General features: G+C 34.4%; 1 protein-coding gene across 4 annotated transcripts in view; it reads left to right on the forward strand.

Moving 5' to 3' along the window:
• The window catches only part of EXOC6B (exocyst complex component 6B), a 722,841-nt gene that overhangs the window by 298,190 nt on the left and 406,461 nt on the right, over positions 1–18,190 (forward strand). For all 4 annotated transcript variants that reach the window (XM_082426006.1, XM_082426005.1, XM_082426007.1 and 1 more), the window contains one exon: positions 1,331–1,399. In XM_082426006.1, coding sequence (XP_082282132.1) covers positions 1,331–1,399 — 69 coding nt within the window. The remainder of the gene's footprint in view (positions 1–1,330; positions 1,400–18,190) is intronic.

Consider the following 18,190-nt stretch of genomic DNA (forward strand, 5'->3'; position numbering starts at 1 on the left):
TCAATAAACTTGAACCAATATATAGAGAGGTGTGATGGTTTTGGAGGGAAAAGAAAGTAGGTATTGTACTGTTGAATTGCAGAATGAGTAGGTTTCATTAGGAACAGCATCTTGATGGAGAATCTGTTCCCTAAAGAAGATATGAGGCTTACTTTATGAAGTAAAAGAAACTGACCTTGTAATCATCAATCAGCCCAACCCAATTTAGATGTGCCTGCTGCCTATATTCTGATGAATGATACAGTTACTAGTGTTACAGTAAAAACTTCAGTTAGGTCTTTATTTTGACTACTGTATTTCTTTATGTAATTTTGTCTTTTCTTTTTTGTTTTAGTTTGTTTAATATTTGCTTTCAGTGTTTCCTTTTATTCTTGTTAAATTTCTATGGGTCAACTGGATAGTTTTTTTTTTTCAGATGAGGAAATTGAGGTCAAAGTAAAGTGTGACTTATTCATTGTCACGATTGTAACAAATCAGTTTTAGCACTGTGACTATACTGCAGTTCTTACCTGATGTTTTTTGTTTTACTTTCTCTTTTGATGTCTAGGATTAATCTGTATGCATTGTTCATATTACAATTTGTTGATATTACTCTAGGTTTGGTTTTCCATTCATTATCTTATTTTTAAAAATATAGGGACTTCCCTGGTGGCACAGTGGTTAAGACTCCGAGCTCCCAATGCAGGGGGCCCGGGTTCGATCCCTGGCCAGGGAACTAGGTCCCACATGCATGCCGCAACTAAGGAGCCAGCGAGCCGTAACTAAGGAGTCTGCGAACCACAACTAAGGAGCCTGCTGGCTGCAACTAAGACCTGGCGCAACTAACTAACTAACTAACTAACTAACTAAATAAAATTAAAAAAAAATCATCTCCCCCTCTTCCTGGCATATTTCTGTATTTTGATTGCATGCTGACTTAAATATTCACTGATTCTTATGCCCTTCAGAAGTTGCCTGGCAGGCCATTCAAGTGGCAAGTTTTGTTTTTGACCACTGAAACTTAGTTTTTTTATGTAGAGTACCATGTATCTAAGAAGACAAAGTCAAGTTAGCAAAGTCACATTTCCACCTTTTTCTTTTCCTTCTTTTTCCTGCAGCCTCCAAATGTGTCTCTAAAAGCAGATGCAGGACCAGTGACACCTGTTTCTGTTCTGTGTCCCAACCTTGGTGATATCCTCATTGTTTATTAATGCCATGGCTGAAATGCCAAAACTAGGTTTCTGGAAGCATACTTTTTTTTTTTTTTTTAGCACTTGAGTATTAAAAATGAGTGCAGTTGCTCTTAATAGCCTTGTTTGAATATTTTATGACAATCTTGGTTGTTTTGCAGGTACCTGGGGCCCAAGATTTGGTTGATTTCTCTCCTGTTTATCGATGTCTACACATATATTCTGTCCTGGTGAGTCTTTATCTGGCTCTGCCTAATAAAAATCTATATTGAATTCAAAACTCTGCATTCTCATATTTGATAGTTTTTCTGTTTAGTATTAAGAGTAAGGAATAAGAAACTGTTATTTAAGGAGTATCAATTATTAACAAAATAATTCTTTCTTTTCTTCTTGAATCTTTTATTTATATTTGCCATGTGATACGCTATAGCTAGTAATGTTAATTTCTATCAGTCATCAACAGATTATTAGGTTATACCTAGAAATAGTGACGCACAAATTCAGATTTCTATTCTTAATTTAATAATGCAGTTATTTATATAACAATAGCCTATCTTTACATATTAAAATAATATTTATAAAAACTGTTTGCTTTATCATTCCTGATAATTCTTCCTTTGTCATATAACACATATGGGAAGAGGAACCTCTCTGGAGAGAAATATTATGGGTATTAATGGTATTCTAAGAAAAGCTCTTTCTCCTTCTTGGTAGTACACCTACATGCAGACACACAGATACATACAGTCAATAAAAAAATTAAACTATGAAGCTAAAGTATCATCAAAGACAAATTGATGAGAGAAGTCCATTATTGATATATTTTATAGCAAAGTTCAGTGAAACTTCTATCATGTTGTTTTTAGTATATTTGAATATGTCTTATTGCCCAGTGTGTTATCCATTTTCTTTCCTCATATATTTACCATAGTGTCACTTAGTCATTACTCCAGATGGTTTGGGTGGACTTTATGGCCTGAAGTATTTTTGGTGATCTCCAGTAGTTTGAGAAAAGAACTGATAGTTTCTTCTCCTCTCCTCTCCTTCCTCCTCCCACTTCTCCTTGCTCTCTGCTTCCCTCTTTCCCTCTCCCTCTTTTCTCACTCTCTATTCCTTCTCTCCATTTATCATTCTTGCTATATAAAAATGAAGCAAGATATAGATAAAATTGTTATCAAGGCATCTAAAATAAGTCACAGTTTCTTTTCAATATCACGTACAGAGAATTAAATAAATTATATACATCTTGGTTTGTGACACACCCTTTTCATCATTTCATACAAGGCCCCTGTTGTATTTTATTTTATCATGTTTTTTCCATTCATCCCATGTCCATAAGCCCATTTGTCTTTCATCCCCAAGTATACTAACTCTAATATGTTTAATATATGATCATGGTTGTGTTTGTGTCCTTGAAAAATATATAGTGACTTCTATATGTATTTGTTTTTAACTTATTCAGATAGTATTGTCTTATGGACCTAGTTCTATTTCTTATATCTTTTGCTTAGCGCTATTTTTAATATCTGTCCTCCTTATAGTCTGTATATCTAGTTCATTGCCTCCCACTTAAACGTGATAGTTAATTGATGGTTTGTATTTACTGTATTTAATTATCTATTACTTTAGTGATAACACTTAAATTGCCTATAATATTTTGCTGTAACAAATAGTACCCTCTTATGGACTGGTGTGTAAGTTTCTATGTTTTCTATACCTAGGCATGAAATTCTTGGGTTATAAGGTATATGTATCAATATAATATTTATTTTCACCAATTTCTAATTTCTGCTAAGCTGATGGATATTGATATCATTTTAATTTGCATTTCTCTGATTACTGGTAACATTATGCTTCTCTCTATAGACTTACTAATCATTTAAGATTTTTCTTCTCTGAATGGCCTACTTTTAGTCTTTGTTCAGTTTTTTTTATTGGATTTCTTGTTTTTGTCTTTTCTGTTTGCTGGAAAGAGACATGTCAGAAATTCTTCCAATATTGTAGATATTAACAGTTTAAGATATTACAGATATCTTTTTTCCAGTTTGCCACCAGATTCTAAACTATGTCTGTGTTATCTTTTGTGAAACAGAAGTCTTTGATTTTAATATAATCAAGTCAATCAGTATTAACCTTATAATCTGTACTTTTTGATTCTTGTTTTTAAAAAATTCCTCTCTCTTTCAAGGTCATAGAGCATTCCTCTTCCATTACCTTTAACATTTTATCATTCACATTTTGATTTTGATCCATCTTGTTTTCACTGCTGTATGTATAGGTATGAGGTAGGGGTCCAACTCAGTTGTTTTCTATGTGATGAATTCAGTTTTATTAATCCCATCTATTACATAATCTGTACATCACTCAGTAATTCCTGGTAGTACATCTGGCATACACTAAATATTCATATTTATGTGAATCTGTTTCTCAGCTCTATAGTTTGTTATATTTGGTTTTGTAATATATCTACATATATAGTAAAAGAAGTACCTTCTCATTTTTCCTCTTTTAAATTGCTTTCACTATTTATAGAACTTTATTTTTCCATATGTATTTTATAGTCAGTTTGAGTTTATAAGAAAAAATTTCTTAGAATATTTGTTTGAATCAATTGAATTTATAGATAAGTTTTGGGAAGAAGTGACCACTTTGTAATGGTAAGTTATCCCATTTGTGGAAGAATAAGATCTACTTTAAAGTTATTTAATTAAGATTTTTTTCTATGTTAATAGTCTTGGGCATTTTTTTTAAGTTAACAACAAAATGCTGATAGTTTTTGTTGCTATTTCCTACTTTATTTTCTAGTATTATTGCTGATATTGAGAAACACTTGATTTTTGTAAGTTAACCTATATCTGGCAACCTGCTCAACTCTTTTGCTAGTTATTGTAGTTTGTCTTTTTGGTTTATGATAGGTTTTCTGTGTAGTTGATCATAATATATGCAGATATTGACTTTGTTTCTTTTCTTCTTAGCCATATATCTCTTTGTTCTTATTGTGCTGTTGTATTGACCAGGATCATCATTACTTTGTTGTTTAGTAAAGTGATAGTGGACATCCTTCTCTGTTTTCTAATTTCAAAGAGAAAGTATCTAAAGTTTCTCCATTAACTTGATGTTTGCAATAGGATTTTGGTAAATATTCTTTATCTAGTTATTACTAGACTTCTTATAATTTTTTATAAAACCATAAATGAGTACTGAATTTTATTGAATTTGTTTTCCAAATATACTGATATAATGCTATGGTTTTTATCCTTTAATTCATGAAGGTGATGAATTTCATTGATAGATATTTCTGATATTAAACAATCCTTGCATTCCTTAGATAAATCCAACTTGATGAGGATGTATTACTACCTTTTTTTTTTAACACCCTGTGGAATTCAACTGCTTTTTGTTTATTTATTTTATTTTTAATCTTTTAATCTGTTTCTGTTTATGGCCATAGTTTTCTTTTCTTTTCTTTTCTTCTCTTTTTTTTTTGCATTGTCTTTATGTGGTTTGTAAGTCAGTGTTATTTAAACCTCATTAGAATTGTTGAACATTCTTCCCTTTTTTCTATTTTATAAAATGATTTGTATAAGATAGAAGTTATCTATTTATTGAAAGTTGAGTAGAAATCACATATGCAGTAATACGCATTTTTCCTTTGCCACGTACTTCCCTCTCCTTTCTCCCTTATTATCTTGCTTCCATGCTCCATGATTTTGTTTAGTCTCTTCAATAGTATGTATGGTTAAAGAACCATATTTGCTCATATAAAGTTTTATAAGCCTCATAATTGCAAAATCAAGTGAATATTTCCTCTCAAATAGTGTAAAGTCTTGAAAATGGGTAGTTTGTTTAGTATAATGCTATATCCTCAGTACTTACAACAGTACTTAGTGTAGGTACTCAATAAATATTAGTTGAATGAATAGATAAATAAGTGGTACCTAAAGATGGATAAGTCAAGGACTTATGCTTTTACAAAAGTATAATATATCAGGAAAGAAGTTACAACCTTTGAATGACTATAATATGACAGCACTATATCATCACTGTGTGTATGCTAGTTTTTTAAGCTTTATTAAGATTTAATGTTATAGAAAACATAACAAATTTTCCTCAAGTGAGAACTCTAGTAGTGATTCATAAGAGTACTGAGGTATTTATTTGCACACTAGTGGTGTTAAGCAAGTCACCCAAACCTTAGCTTTCTCATGTATAAAATGCAATAATAATTACCACTTAGTGCAGTTATAGATATTGTATGAACGGTGCCTATCTCTGGCACATAGTTGGCATTTAATAAATGGTAGTTAATATGGCAAAAATTATGTGTCTCTGATGCTGGTCATTAGACATGTTATTGGTATTTTTCAAAGTATATGATAAGTGTAGACATGTTGATAGAGGTTGTAGTTTCTGCCATCAACATGCAGAGTTTATCAATTATTTAAAATTCACACATTCTTAAATATATAAAGCCTATATAATCTTAAATTGTGAGGACAAAACAGGGAGACCTTAAACTGCCCACTTCAAAATAAATTCTATACACTGGTATTCAATAATATTAAAATATTTATTGTTCATAAATTTTAAAGCATTGTTTATATGGCAGAAACAGGCCTCTTCCCCCATTCATAATGTTTCTTGAGTTTTGAAGAAACACCCTGTCTCAACTAGGGTGATAAGAACTCAGCTCTATTTTTTCTGGAATACATGTTTATTTTTTAGATGTCGCTGTTCCATTCCTATAGGGACTTTAAATAAGAACTCAAATATCTCATTTGCTAAAGCGAGGGCCACAGCATGTATAACTTCTAGGGTTGACTCTTCACAGCTTTTTTGGGGCAGTAATTTATCACTTTTCTGTATTTGTTTCCTCATTCTCAAATCACTAATTTGTATTATTGTATAATGAAAGATAGCTCCTCATAATATTAATGACAAAGATATTTAATATAAATATTCATAACATAAATATTTTCTCATTTCCTGATGTACTTAATATTAACATTAGGCTTTAAGAGGAGATTTAGGAACAGAGAAATGAGGACTGAGGAGAAAGTAAATCTTCTCTCTCTCATTCCTTTCCATTCCTATACTTGTCTCTACTTCTTTACTCTTCATTCTCTCATCAACCCAGGATATTTATCTTCTGTTCATACCACTACCCTGAATCTGTATCTTACTGGACTTTTCAGCTGCTTTTGACTTTGTTGACAGTTTACCACTTAAAACTCTTAATCCCTTCCTTTTTTCTCAATAACATATCCAGATCTCCAAATCTTGCAAATGTTACCTCTTAAATGTAGTTCTACTTCATCCTCCCTATCCTAAAATGATTGCGCTAGTGCAGATTTTCATCAGGATTATTGAAAACAGTCTCCTAAATGTTCTCCCTACCTTGTATCATAACCCCCTCACTTACTTCTCACTGTAGTGTTAATAATCTGTCTATCACACAAATCTGACCAATATGCTCTAATTGGTCATCCGTGGAGTAAAATATAGAAGTATAGAAGAAGATACAGCATATGGAAGTACATATCCATGTCTGGTCTGCCATATTTCCTGCTGCTTACCACCTTGCTTTAATGATACTGAACTGCTTGCAGCTCTTTGAATGTACCATGTTATTTCATGCATCTCATCCTTTTTTCAAGCTAGTCCTTCTGCCTGAATTACTATTCCCATTTCTATTTTACTGATTCATATTTATTTCCTATTTATATCCTCTAGCAAATTTTCCTGATGTTTCACTTTGAGCACAGTGGACCCTCTTCCTCTTTGCACTATTATAGGACTCAGTACATATTTACATTAGTGCTTGCTGTATTATATCATTGTAATTCTAAATAGGCATTCTTTTTCCTCAATAGACTATAAGCTTTTTTAGGGCAGGTACCATATTTTTTTCATTTTTTTTAGTCCTAGCACTTTGCACTTAGTATTAGTAGTATATAATACTAAATAAATGTTTGTTTTTTATTTTGAAAGATAGCTACCCTCCTTTTGACCTGCAAATGAATCCAGCATTCTAGTCTCAGTCAGTGTTACACAATATCAGAGCTGGGACTTATACAAGGGAAAACAGCTCCATTGGTGTCCAACGGAAGGATCATAACAGAAGTAACAAAAAGTTCTAATATTTGTCATTTACAATAGTGTTTATCTGAACTTTTGGCCTGGAGGATAACAAGGCACACTTTGAATAAACATGGCAATATTTATTATTTTTAGTGAAACCGACCTTCCATTCACCCCCCTTTTATGGCTGTGCTGCTTATAAATTCCCAAAGGATTATTTGAAAAATCCTACTTATATCTGCCAGCCTTATCAGTAGGGCAGGAGTTCACGTATTGTAACAGGAGGTCAGATTTCGGTCATGGTCTTATAGATGGGGCCAAGCACCTGTAAATTCTTCCTTTGGTGACTAAAGTGAAGTACAATATCAAACAGGCTGTGAGACTTTTCTAGGAAGTGCTGAACTTTGGCAGGAAGGGCAAACTTTGGCAGGAGGAGGGGAGGGAAGAAAGTGAACAAGGGTCAGATAGTGGTTAATTGAGACTTGGTCCTTGATGTAGTAATGCAAATGGAAGTGTACAGGGCAAAGGTAGGTGTGTTTTATAGAATTGTTTTAAACAACTTATACTGTTTAAATCTTCCTGTACAGTTTGGAAATGGGCAGGTAAGAGACAGGATATGAAGCATTTTACAGTCATTAAAGATAATTTTTTTAGGAAGGGAGAAAATAACAAAGTAAAAATTTTACTGGAAGGGGAATGATGAATAATAATAATCTGAAGTTCTTGTACATAGTGTAGTTGTAGTTAAAAAGATGGATGGACGATCTGTCTAATGAAGACAGAAACCAGTGTGTCTTACAGATTTTTAAAAAACTCTACCCAGTGATGTCAGCCATGTTTATGGGCTCCAAGCCTCGAACTCCAGTCAATTTGGACAAAGATTTGTATGTACTTTAAGCTTCTCTATTTACTATAACATTTTTCTGACTTTTCTCCAAATTTGCTGCTCACTCACCCTTCTGTCACTGAAAGGGTGTATATATGTCCCCTAACAAGGATCTTGGGTATCATTCAGAGATTGGGGGAACAAACCTGTAAATATAACTGTACCCCTAGTTTGTGCCTCATTTATGATCTTCTTGTGGTATATTGTTGTTAATGATCATCTGCTCATGAACAATTAAAAAAAATTCCCAGATTAAAAAATGTTGACAAATGTACACCTTTGATTTATGTACTTTTCTGCATGTGTGTTATACTATAATGAAAAGTTTACTTTAAAGATTTCTGACATCTTGGGTCTAGGGATAGCTATTATAGCAATATATGGATTTTTTCTTAGTAGGCAGCAACCTCTCAGTATTATATAAATCATCAGAACCTTAGTTTTATCTAATTCTCCTTCAGTCACTAAAGGACACTGTAAAACAGCCTAACACATAAGGAAAGAAGAATGTTGTTGTTCAGTGAATTCATTATTATAAAGACAATATAATACTGCAACTACAGTATTACTTTTAAACTTTCTTCAGCAAGAGGCCTCTGAGAATTAGATGAGAGCTGTGACCCCTTTCCGCAGACAAAATGCACGTATATTCATGCACCTGATATTTTGCTTAGAATTTCAGAGGCTTCCCTAACTCCTGAATCTTATCCATAGGCCTAGAAAGAATTCCTCGTCTAAAGGGAACTACAAGCTGAATTAGGTTTCAGGTATCTACTGACTATAGACCTACGCCCCAGAATAGTTTACCCCATTCTGTTTGAGTATCCCCTTTTATAAGTCTCCTAGGGACTCCCTACCACCTTGTCTTTTTCTTAGATTTGGAAACCTTGCCAAAATCTAAATTTAAAAGCCTATTTCAAAGTGACCTTATTTCTTTGTCATAAATCTTTATTCTCTGGGACCATTATATATGGGCAAGCTGGTGACCTGTTTTTCTGGTAAGAGTAAGTTAGCCTCAGGATCTAAACTAATAGTTTTGTCCCCTGAATTCTTCTACTTAAAAGGGTTCAGAGCAGAGATTTAGAAATAATTATGAGAACTGGAGTTAGTAGTTTATAGCCCCAAATATGACTAACTGTGTTAAATTTCAGAATATTTTACCTCTTACTTGCATTTAATAATATCTCTTTTTAAGTACTTGGCTATAATTAGGAGAGGTGAATAAGCAGAAGAGTTAGAATTTACCCACAATTTCTTTACAGTCCTTCATGATTATTGTTGAGGCAGGGGATGGGGAAGGTTGGTTGGGCAGGAATATTCCTGGAACATGTTTCTCCCTTTATAATCTGATATAATCCCTTTGCGACCTATTGGTATAGTCTGTACTGGCAGCTGGGAGAATTTACAAAATCCATGGCCATTAACTACAGATATAACAAGGAAAGGATTTGGAGTGTGGAAAAAGGAAAAGATATTAGCAGTTCTAAGTGACATGAGTTTTCTGAGGTGTTAAGGGAATTACTTAATGAAATTACTTAAAGAACTTTGTGTTAACAATTGGCTATTACATAAAAGTACTTGGGGAATAAATATTTGAAGAGTCTAAGACACTACCGAAGTTTTCAATTAAAGAAAAATGATTAGTTTTGGCATTCTCAAGGTTAGACTTCAAGATCCTTTTGAGTAGTGGTAGTTGAACTGTTGGTTCTTATGCATGTATTTATAATAATATTGTCTTGGATTTTATATAGTACTTTGTCCAGCAGTCTCATAGTGCTATACAAATTTGACTGCATTAAATGAGGAAAGCATCTCACTTGGTAGAGACTAGCCTCACTCCAAATTAGTTCTTTCATTGCTGCCAGAGGTATGGTTTTAGGATTCTTATTTCTGTACTTTTATCAAAAGGCACTTTAGCTCTTTAATAACCAAGTAATTTAGTAGCAAGAATTGGAACATAGACTTAAAGCAAATCTGAAGGATTGGGTGTATTTTTGATGGTCAGATTTTTTTTTTATTGTTATTGATTTAAAAAATGAGACCCCCTTTAAAAAAACAGCAAAACATCTTGGCTACATCTTGATTTTAAGATAGTTGATTGGCAAATGAAAAAAAAGATTTTCATACATCAACTTCACATAGCTTTTTTTTTTTAAATTAATTTATTATTTATTTATTATTTATTTTTGGCTGTGTTGGGGTCTTCGTTTCTGTGCGAGGGCTTTCCCCAGCCGCGGCAAGCAGGGGCCACTCCCCATCGCGATGCGCGGGCCTCTCACCATCGCGGCCTCTCTTGCTGCGGAGCACAGGCTCCAGACGCGCAGGCTCAGCAGTTGTGGCTCACGGGCCCAGTTGCTCCGCGGCATGCGGGATCCTCCCAAACCAGGGCCCGAACCCGCGTCCCCTGCATTGGCAGGCAGACTCCCAACCACTGCGCCACCAGGGAAGCCCCTCACATAGCTTTTGACAATGCTTCTCACAGACCATTGATCTGGCAGTGCATGCTAATAAATAAATAGAGCTCTGACTGATTTTTTTAGTGTTCATTAGAATTGTACTTTTACCATAACCTAGTTTTTTTTTTTAAAGCTATCCTGATTCTACTTTAAACAGAGACTATTGATTTGTATTAATTTATATAACTGTAGTAAAAATCCATTATTTAAACTCTTTCAGTTTTTTACAAAGACACTTGAATGAACATTTAAATTTTGGTTTGGGTGTAAATACAAGTGGGATCACTTAACTACTCCAATGGTAGAAATTAAGACAAATGAGTAGGGCCTATATGCAAAATTCTAGATGCTTAGAGTTTGTGAATAAGGTGTTTTTTTTTTTTTTTTCTCCCCCCTTATTTGACATTTCCAAAGACAGTGGTACAGAGAGAGGGAAACATCACTTGATTTTGCTGGTCACATGAAACTGGAAATTTTGGATATAGAATTTCAGCATTGCCAGAGGCAGATAGCTTAATGATCTAGGTCTCCTTAAAGTTGTTTCTGGAGCTGTATTTCTGGGGAACACCACTTTTCATCAGTTGATCTGTTTTTTTCTGTTTGAAAAAAAAGGAGGGGAGCCCTACTTCAAATGTCATTGAAGCTGTGTGTACTTTATTTCTGTCTTGAGTTTTTTACAGTTCACACTAGTATATTCAAGTATATTCTGAGAAGATCTGCAAAAAATGAACATGTTATATTTTATTCAAGCAAGCATTTCCTAGTACAGTGAAAGATGTAAAGATGATCAGAATGTTTCCTGATCATCAAACTTTTTGATGATCAAAAAGTTTATAATTTAATGGATCTAGAGAAAATCTCCTTTGTAAGAGACTCTGAAGAGGCCTGTTTTTTTTTTTTTAAACTCTATCATGTTTATTTGGGAAATACAAAAAGAAAGATTGAGCTTTTAATCAAAAAGCCTTCCTGAGAACCGTAATTTGAAATGAGTAGGTACTATTTTCAAATCTTTATGCTGTTAGAACAGAGCTAGAAGCTTTCCTGATTGTTTCCATGGTGACCTTGAGTACTTCTGAGCAATAAGAATGTATTTTAAGTATTTTCTTTAGAGATATTTTTTTTTAATGTGGAAAGTTTTGCCCTGAAGTATTTGGTGACTCCTAGTCCATCTTTGACACTTAACAGATTGTCTCATCACTCTCCTGCCATATCTCACTGCCTCCTAGTTTTACTGACCTACCAGTGCCTGGTGAGGTTAGATAGGCATAAACATAGATCATAGAGAAAAGCTGAGGGTGAGATACTTTGTGCACTGCATTGATAAGCACACAGGAAAAGCCATTTATAGTGATAACTTTCCTGTAGTATGGGCTAATGGGCCCTGGTTTGTAGTAGCTGTAATCTAACTTTTTATAATTGTCATATTGCTCTTTTAACCTGGTGACCTTATTACCCATGGGCATACATATCATTTGGCTTTGAATAAAACAAGAGGCAAAAAAAAGCGATTAAAATTTTCTTTTTCTAAACATGATTGCATTTGTTTTTCAAAATGCTTACTTTGGGAACATTGAACTTCTCAAATGTGCTTACTTTTTTTTAAACAAGAATATCTCACTTAAACAGGTTTAGATACCACAATAATATAACTGTTTTTTAAGCCCTGACAAAATGAACAAGAAATAATTCACTTTCCGTATAATGCCCAGTAATCTTTCTAAACACAGTTTAAATCATGTCAAAACTGTGCTTTAAATACTTTAATTTCTTACTGTTCTCAGAATAAAGTAAACTTCTTAACTTGGTCTATATAGTTTTCCATACTGTATCCTTGGCTTATCTCTCTTACCTCATTCCTAGTTGCTCCTTCCCTCCTTCCTGCTCATAGTCTATGCTCCAGATGTACAGACCCCAGTGTTCTTTCATAATGATGCTTTTGCACAGGCAGTTCTTTCCTGAAACATACTTCATATTTTCTTTCTTTCTTTTGATGTTTCTTCCTATTAATTATGCCAGATTTCTTCATTGCTATGATCTCTGGATTTGGCATTTACAGTCTTCTCTCCCTCATCTCATATATCCATCCAGATCTCTTACATCTTTTTCTTCCTTTTCCTTTCTTTCTTGGTTGTGACTGCCAGGATTTTTGTTTGTTTTCAGTTTTTAAATTTAAAATTTTAGGGTTTTTTTTTTTTGTTTCTCTAAAATGCCTTCTATACTAGGTACTTAGTTTAATACATTGCCCAATAGTTTTGGATGTTTGTGGGGGGCATAAATAACTGTTGCCGGAACCTTGTGATCTAAGTAAAAGGGCATGTAGGGAAGGAATTTCCTTTTGTTTTATAGGGGAAATTTGGTCATTCATTTATGTAAGCTGCATGTGCCAAAATGATCTTCTAATCAGAACCAAATACTGGAGCTTGTGTTTTTCTGTGGTTGGTTGTAGCAGGTGTAATGAAGAGTTTGTTTTTAACCTATGATGGTAAATGATTTATTTTAAATTGTGGGGGATTTGAAAAGCTGAGTTTGAAACTGAAGTAGATTCTCTAACTTTTTCTGATTCCAAAACTCAGACCACAATCTTGAGGTGAAGTAGTGTAGGACTTTAACACTGGAGTAGAAACTCAAACTCTTTGCCTCTCCACACCTCAGGGTTTCTCAGGGAATGTAAGCAGAATTCATTTTAGTTCCTTTCTTCAGAGTCTTTAACTAGAGCTTCTGGAAATCTCAGAGTACTGTGTCATTCCCACCTCATAGAAGGAGCTTAACAAATAATTGTGGAATGAATGAATGAACAAATGAATTATCAAAATACCTCAAGAAAATACAGTAAAAAATAGAGACCTATGAAAGGACTATAAAATATGCCATAGTCTAAGAAGATTTAGTTGTTTTGATTGAGATTAATATAGTTAATTGATTTATTATATAGAGTGTTATTATTTAAGATTTGGGATTTCTTCTTGCCCTGAAACAAAGTATAAGATGTGTTAACATATTTTTTTAGATGTGAAAAATGAGGTCATGTATGATGTTTAATGGTGATGTTTGTAGCAGTTCAGGTTGTATTTGGTTATGTGTAACTAAAACCCAACTATAATGGTTTAAATGAATGCAGAGGTTTTTTTTTTTAAATAAATTTATTTATTTATTTATTTATGGCCGCTTTGGGTCTTCGTTGCTGCACGCGGGCTTTCTCTAGTTGCGGTGAGCGGGGGCTACTCTTCGTTGCGGTGTGTGGGCTTCTCATTGCAGTGGCTTCTCTTGTTGCGGAGCACCGGCTCTAGGCGCACGGGCTTCAGTAGTTGTGGCATGTGGGCTCAGTAGTTGCGGCTCGCGGGCTCTAGAGCACGGGTTCAGTAGTTGTGGCGCATGGGCCTAGTTGCTCCGCGGCATGTGGGATCTTCCTGGACCAGGGCTTGAACCTGTGTCCCCTGCATTGGCAGGCGGATTCTTAACCACTGCACCACCAGGGAAGCCCAGAGTTTCTTTATATATGACAAGAAGTCCAGAGGTAGGCAGTTCATTATTGGTGTGGTGGCTGACACTGTCATCAAAGACTTAGGTTCTTTTAGTTGTTCCAGTCTTCCTTCTTTAGCATATAGTTAATTTGTCTTCATTCTTGCAAGGTGGATCATTTTCATATTTCAGAAAGAAAGCAGGTGGGAAGGCCAAAGTGCAAAAGCTGCATTCCATCTGTGTCTATTTCTGTTGTCAGGAAAACAGTAACTTCAGTCAAAAAATAAAAGGTTTTGTAAAAATGTTGAATTCTTTCGTAATTTTAAAAACAATTAAAATTAAAAGCGTATTGATTTCTAGTCAACATGGTGTTTTTTTAAAAACTGGGAACAAATCAGATAAGCTTGAATCTAGATCTTGATCTACATACATTACTTAACTTCTCACAGCTTCAATTTCCCCATTTAAAAATGCAAATAATAGTGTTTATCTCACAGTGTTTCTGTGAGAATGAAATGAAAGAGTATATGTAAAAACACCTGGCATACTAGCTAAATCTTAAAGAAATATTTCTCCTTCTAACTGATACATGTTCTGCTCACCATCCCCCATCACCAAATTTTTATATTATGAAAAGGACTTTTAAAGAATGCAATGCAGAAGGAGTAAGGGACTAGGAACTAGACTAATGCATGTGTAGACATACATATGCAGATATAAGAAACAGTACAAGAAAACCTGTACACTTCCTCCCACAGCCCATCCCCATTTAATGTTACGTTTATAAAAATTCTGATCTAGAGATTAAAGGCCATGATACATTAGGGAGAGAAAGACCTTTGTATACCCTTTCTTTTAGTCATCTCTTTTCACAGAAGGGGAAACCTCGGCCTAGGGCAGTTAAATTACTCACCTAAAGTCACCTAGTGGTAAATAGCAGAATTGGAACTAAAAATTCTCTGTCTTGTGTTCTTTACTCCATCACTTTTCATTATCATTAAAGCAGTTAAATTTATCATACTTTGTGTGATGTCCTATTCTAAGCACTTAAAAGTGTTAAGTTAATCAGTATATGATATTGTACCCAAATATGGTATAGAATAGATATATGAACTTTATAAACCTAATTAACCCATGGTTTTTCGTACTCCACTACAGTAACGGACTAGACCTGGTTTCCTGTCAGTAATGATTGCAAATAGGGTTGGAGATGGGAAAGCTTTCTACAATATATTTATTAGTCTATCTTTAAAAGAAAAAAAACTTTTCTTTTTCAGCATTGCCTTTGGTATATACTTTAACAGTTCTGTACTCTCAGTTTTTATGTGACTGTGTTTGTCAAAATTCTTACTCTGGTTATCTAGAACCATCTTTTGGGAAGGCCTGATGACCATAGTTGTTGTAAGGAAAAGAACAGGATTTTCCTTTCTTAGTAAGGTCAGTTACTTTTCGTCTATAAAAACGGTCTGTTTGCTTCCTAGTTCTTTTTTTTTTTTCTTTCTTGTAATATAAAAAGATGCCATTGAAACCGGTATCTATAATAGAGTGAATAGTCCACACCAGACCACAGTTGGCTGCAACTGGTTTTGGGCTTAAGCTATCAACAGCAACTACTTGTGAGTTTTTTTAAGCTATTTTTCAGGTTTTTAGGAAGGCCTTGAGGACACTTACGCTAAGTTTTAGTTGCATTTGGCCTATTGTCTTTCTAGATTTTCCTACATTATTCAGAAATTCACAAGTATAATTTCTTCCATCAAATGACACAATAAAGTGTAGTTGGGCTTTAAAATCTTAATGGAAAATAGAAAAATAGGAAAATTTGTGAGTAAGGGTATTTTCATTGGAGAAAAAGTAGAAAACCATGAATCTATACTAATGGTAAACAGGTATATAAATGAATGAACGATTACATATATACATTAAGTACATACATAAATAGAGAAGAGGGCTGTGATCTTACTCATAGTAGGGTGCTATATGTCGACTTTTGGGAGACAATTATGGGCGTCTTGTATCTCTCTACATCTTGTAAGCAGAGGCACTGACTTTGTTCTGGACCATCTTTTCAAGAATGTGTAGTCAGCGGCTTTATAAGGTAGGGATAATGTCTTTCACCAGAGGAAAAAGCAGGTGTGCTTCCATGTTTGGAAGATTGAGATAGTGTTTTTCTATGGAATAAAGATATTTTGATTCTCTACACTCAGGGTTCCTCACCTTTAGAGCAAACCACTGTGTGTGCAGGTGTCACCTGGACTCCTTTGCATTGCCATGTGGAAATTGGGACTCTGGGAATTGGTGCAAGTATAAATGCTGTTGATACTAGTAATAAAGTCCTTTGTCTCTGATCCAGGGATCCAGGGTTTTTTTTTTGCCTTCTGCTAGCATCCATGAAACTGTGGCATGCTAATTTGTTGGCTTGCAAGTGGGTAAAATCTCAGACTCTGTATGGTTTTTCATTTTGCTGTCATTATAATAAAGACTTATTCAGGCAGGAATCATCAATAGATACTAAATCTAGTGGTGAAATTGGTAAGAAGTAGTTTATTTGTGTGGTCTTAAACTGTCTTCCCAAGATTGCTTATTAATAACAAGACAAAAATTGTAACTGGACATCATCTTTACCAGGTGATCAAAATTAACATCACAATTGAGGATCGCTATGTGCCTCTGAAAGAGAAGCCCTGAGAGGGATATGGCATTACTTATGTACTATTCTGACCTGGAGTGTATATTATGTGCCTCTGAATGAGAAGCCCTGAGAGGGATATGGCATTACTTACGTACTATTCTGACCTGGAGCGTATAACCTGAATCTAACTTATGAGGAAACATCACAGAAACTTAAGCTGAGGAGCATTCTATTATGAAAGAAAGAAAGAGTTGGAGGGAGGGAGGGAATATTTTTCAAAAATATCAGTCATAAAAGATAAAGACATGCTGAGAAACTCTTTCAGACTAAAGGAAGCTAAAGAGGCATGACAACTAACTAAATGTCCTAGACCTGGGATTGGCAAACATTTTCTCAAAAGGGCCTGACAGTAAATATTTTAGGCTTAGAGGGCCATAGGGTCTCTGTCACAACAACTCAAGTTTACTGTTACAGCTCAAAAGCAGCCAAGACACAATATGTAAGTGAGTGAGAGTGGCTGTATTCTAATAAAACTTTATTTGCATAACAGGTAATGGGATTTGACCCATGGGCCATGGTTTACTGACCCCTGTTCCAGATTGAATCTTGTGCTTGAGGGAAAACATGCTATAAAGAACATTTTTGGGTCCATTGACAAAATTAGAACATGGACAGTAGATTAGGAAAATGTTATATTTTCCAAAATTGATAAATATTCTATTGTTAGAAATTATTCTTATTCTCAGGAAATACACAATGAAGTATTTTAGGAGTAAAGAGATCTGCTGTATATTACATACTTTCAAATGGCTAAGAAAAAAATATATGTAGAAAGAATACATGATAAAGGATATGGGGCAAAATATTAACAGTAGGTGAATCTGGGTAGAGTATATGGGTTTTTTTATACTATTCTTACAGTTTTTCTGTAAATCGAAATTATTGCCAAATAAAAAGTTAAAAGAGTATATGTGTTTATATATGTGAACTTATATGCATGCACATAGCCCGTAGGGAGAGAAAAATATAAAAGATTTGGTAGCTTCTTTATGCTCTCTTGATAGATACCTAAAAAGAGAAATTAACCAAAACATGAATTGAAAATGAAAATCTGTGGTTGATGTAACAAGGGAAGCCAGCAGACATCATCCTTGGCCTAATCTGAATGCACTTAGTTACCAAGTGGCTGTAGTGTAGGGGCCAGAGGCTTTAGTGTGGTCTGAAAATGATGGTGGGAGCCACATTTTCCAGACTGTGAAATACAGGTTACCTTGTTTAGTCAGCACAGTTTAGGTCAAATGTGGTTATGAAAAACAGATGAATTCTGGTGATCAAGTTGTACTTTGACAAATATTCCATTGTTTGAACATGCAGTAATTTCTGAAAAATGTGAAGCAGCCTGGACTGCAGAGATTGAGTTCTCTCTTCTCAACTCCCTTGCCTGCTCACAAAGGTCTTGTCATCATGGGGAGTAAAAATAACAGGGCAGAAGAAGTATGTTAGATACCCC

The sequence above is a fragment of the Balaenoptera physalus genome, assembly GCF_965194825.1.
Source record: "Balaenoptera physalus genome assembly, chromosome: 15".
NCBI classification, from domain to species: domain Eukaryota; kingdom Metazoa; phylum Chordata; class Mammalia; order Artiodactyla; family Balaenopteridae; genus Balaenoptera; species Balaenoptera physalus.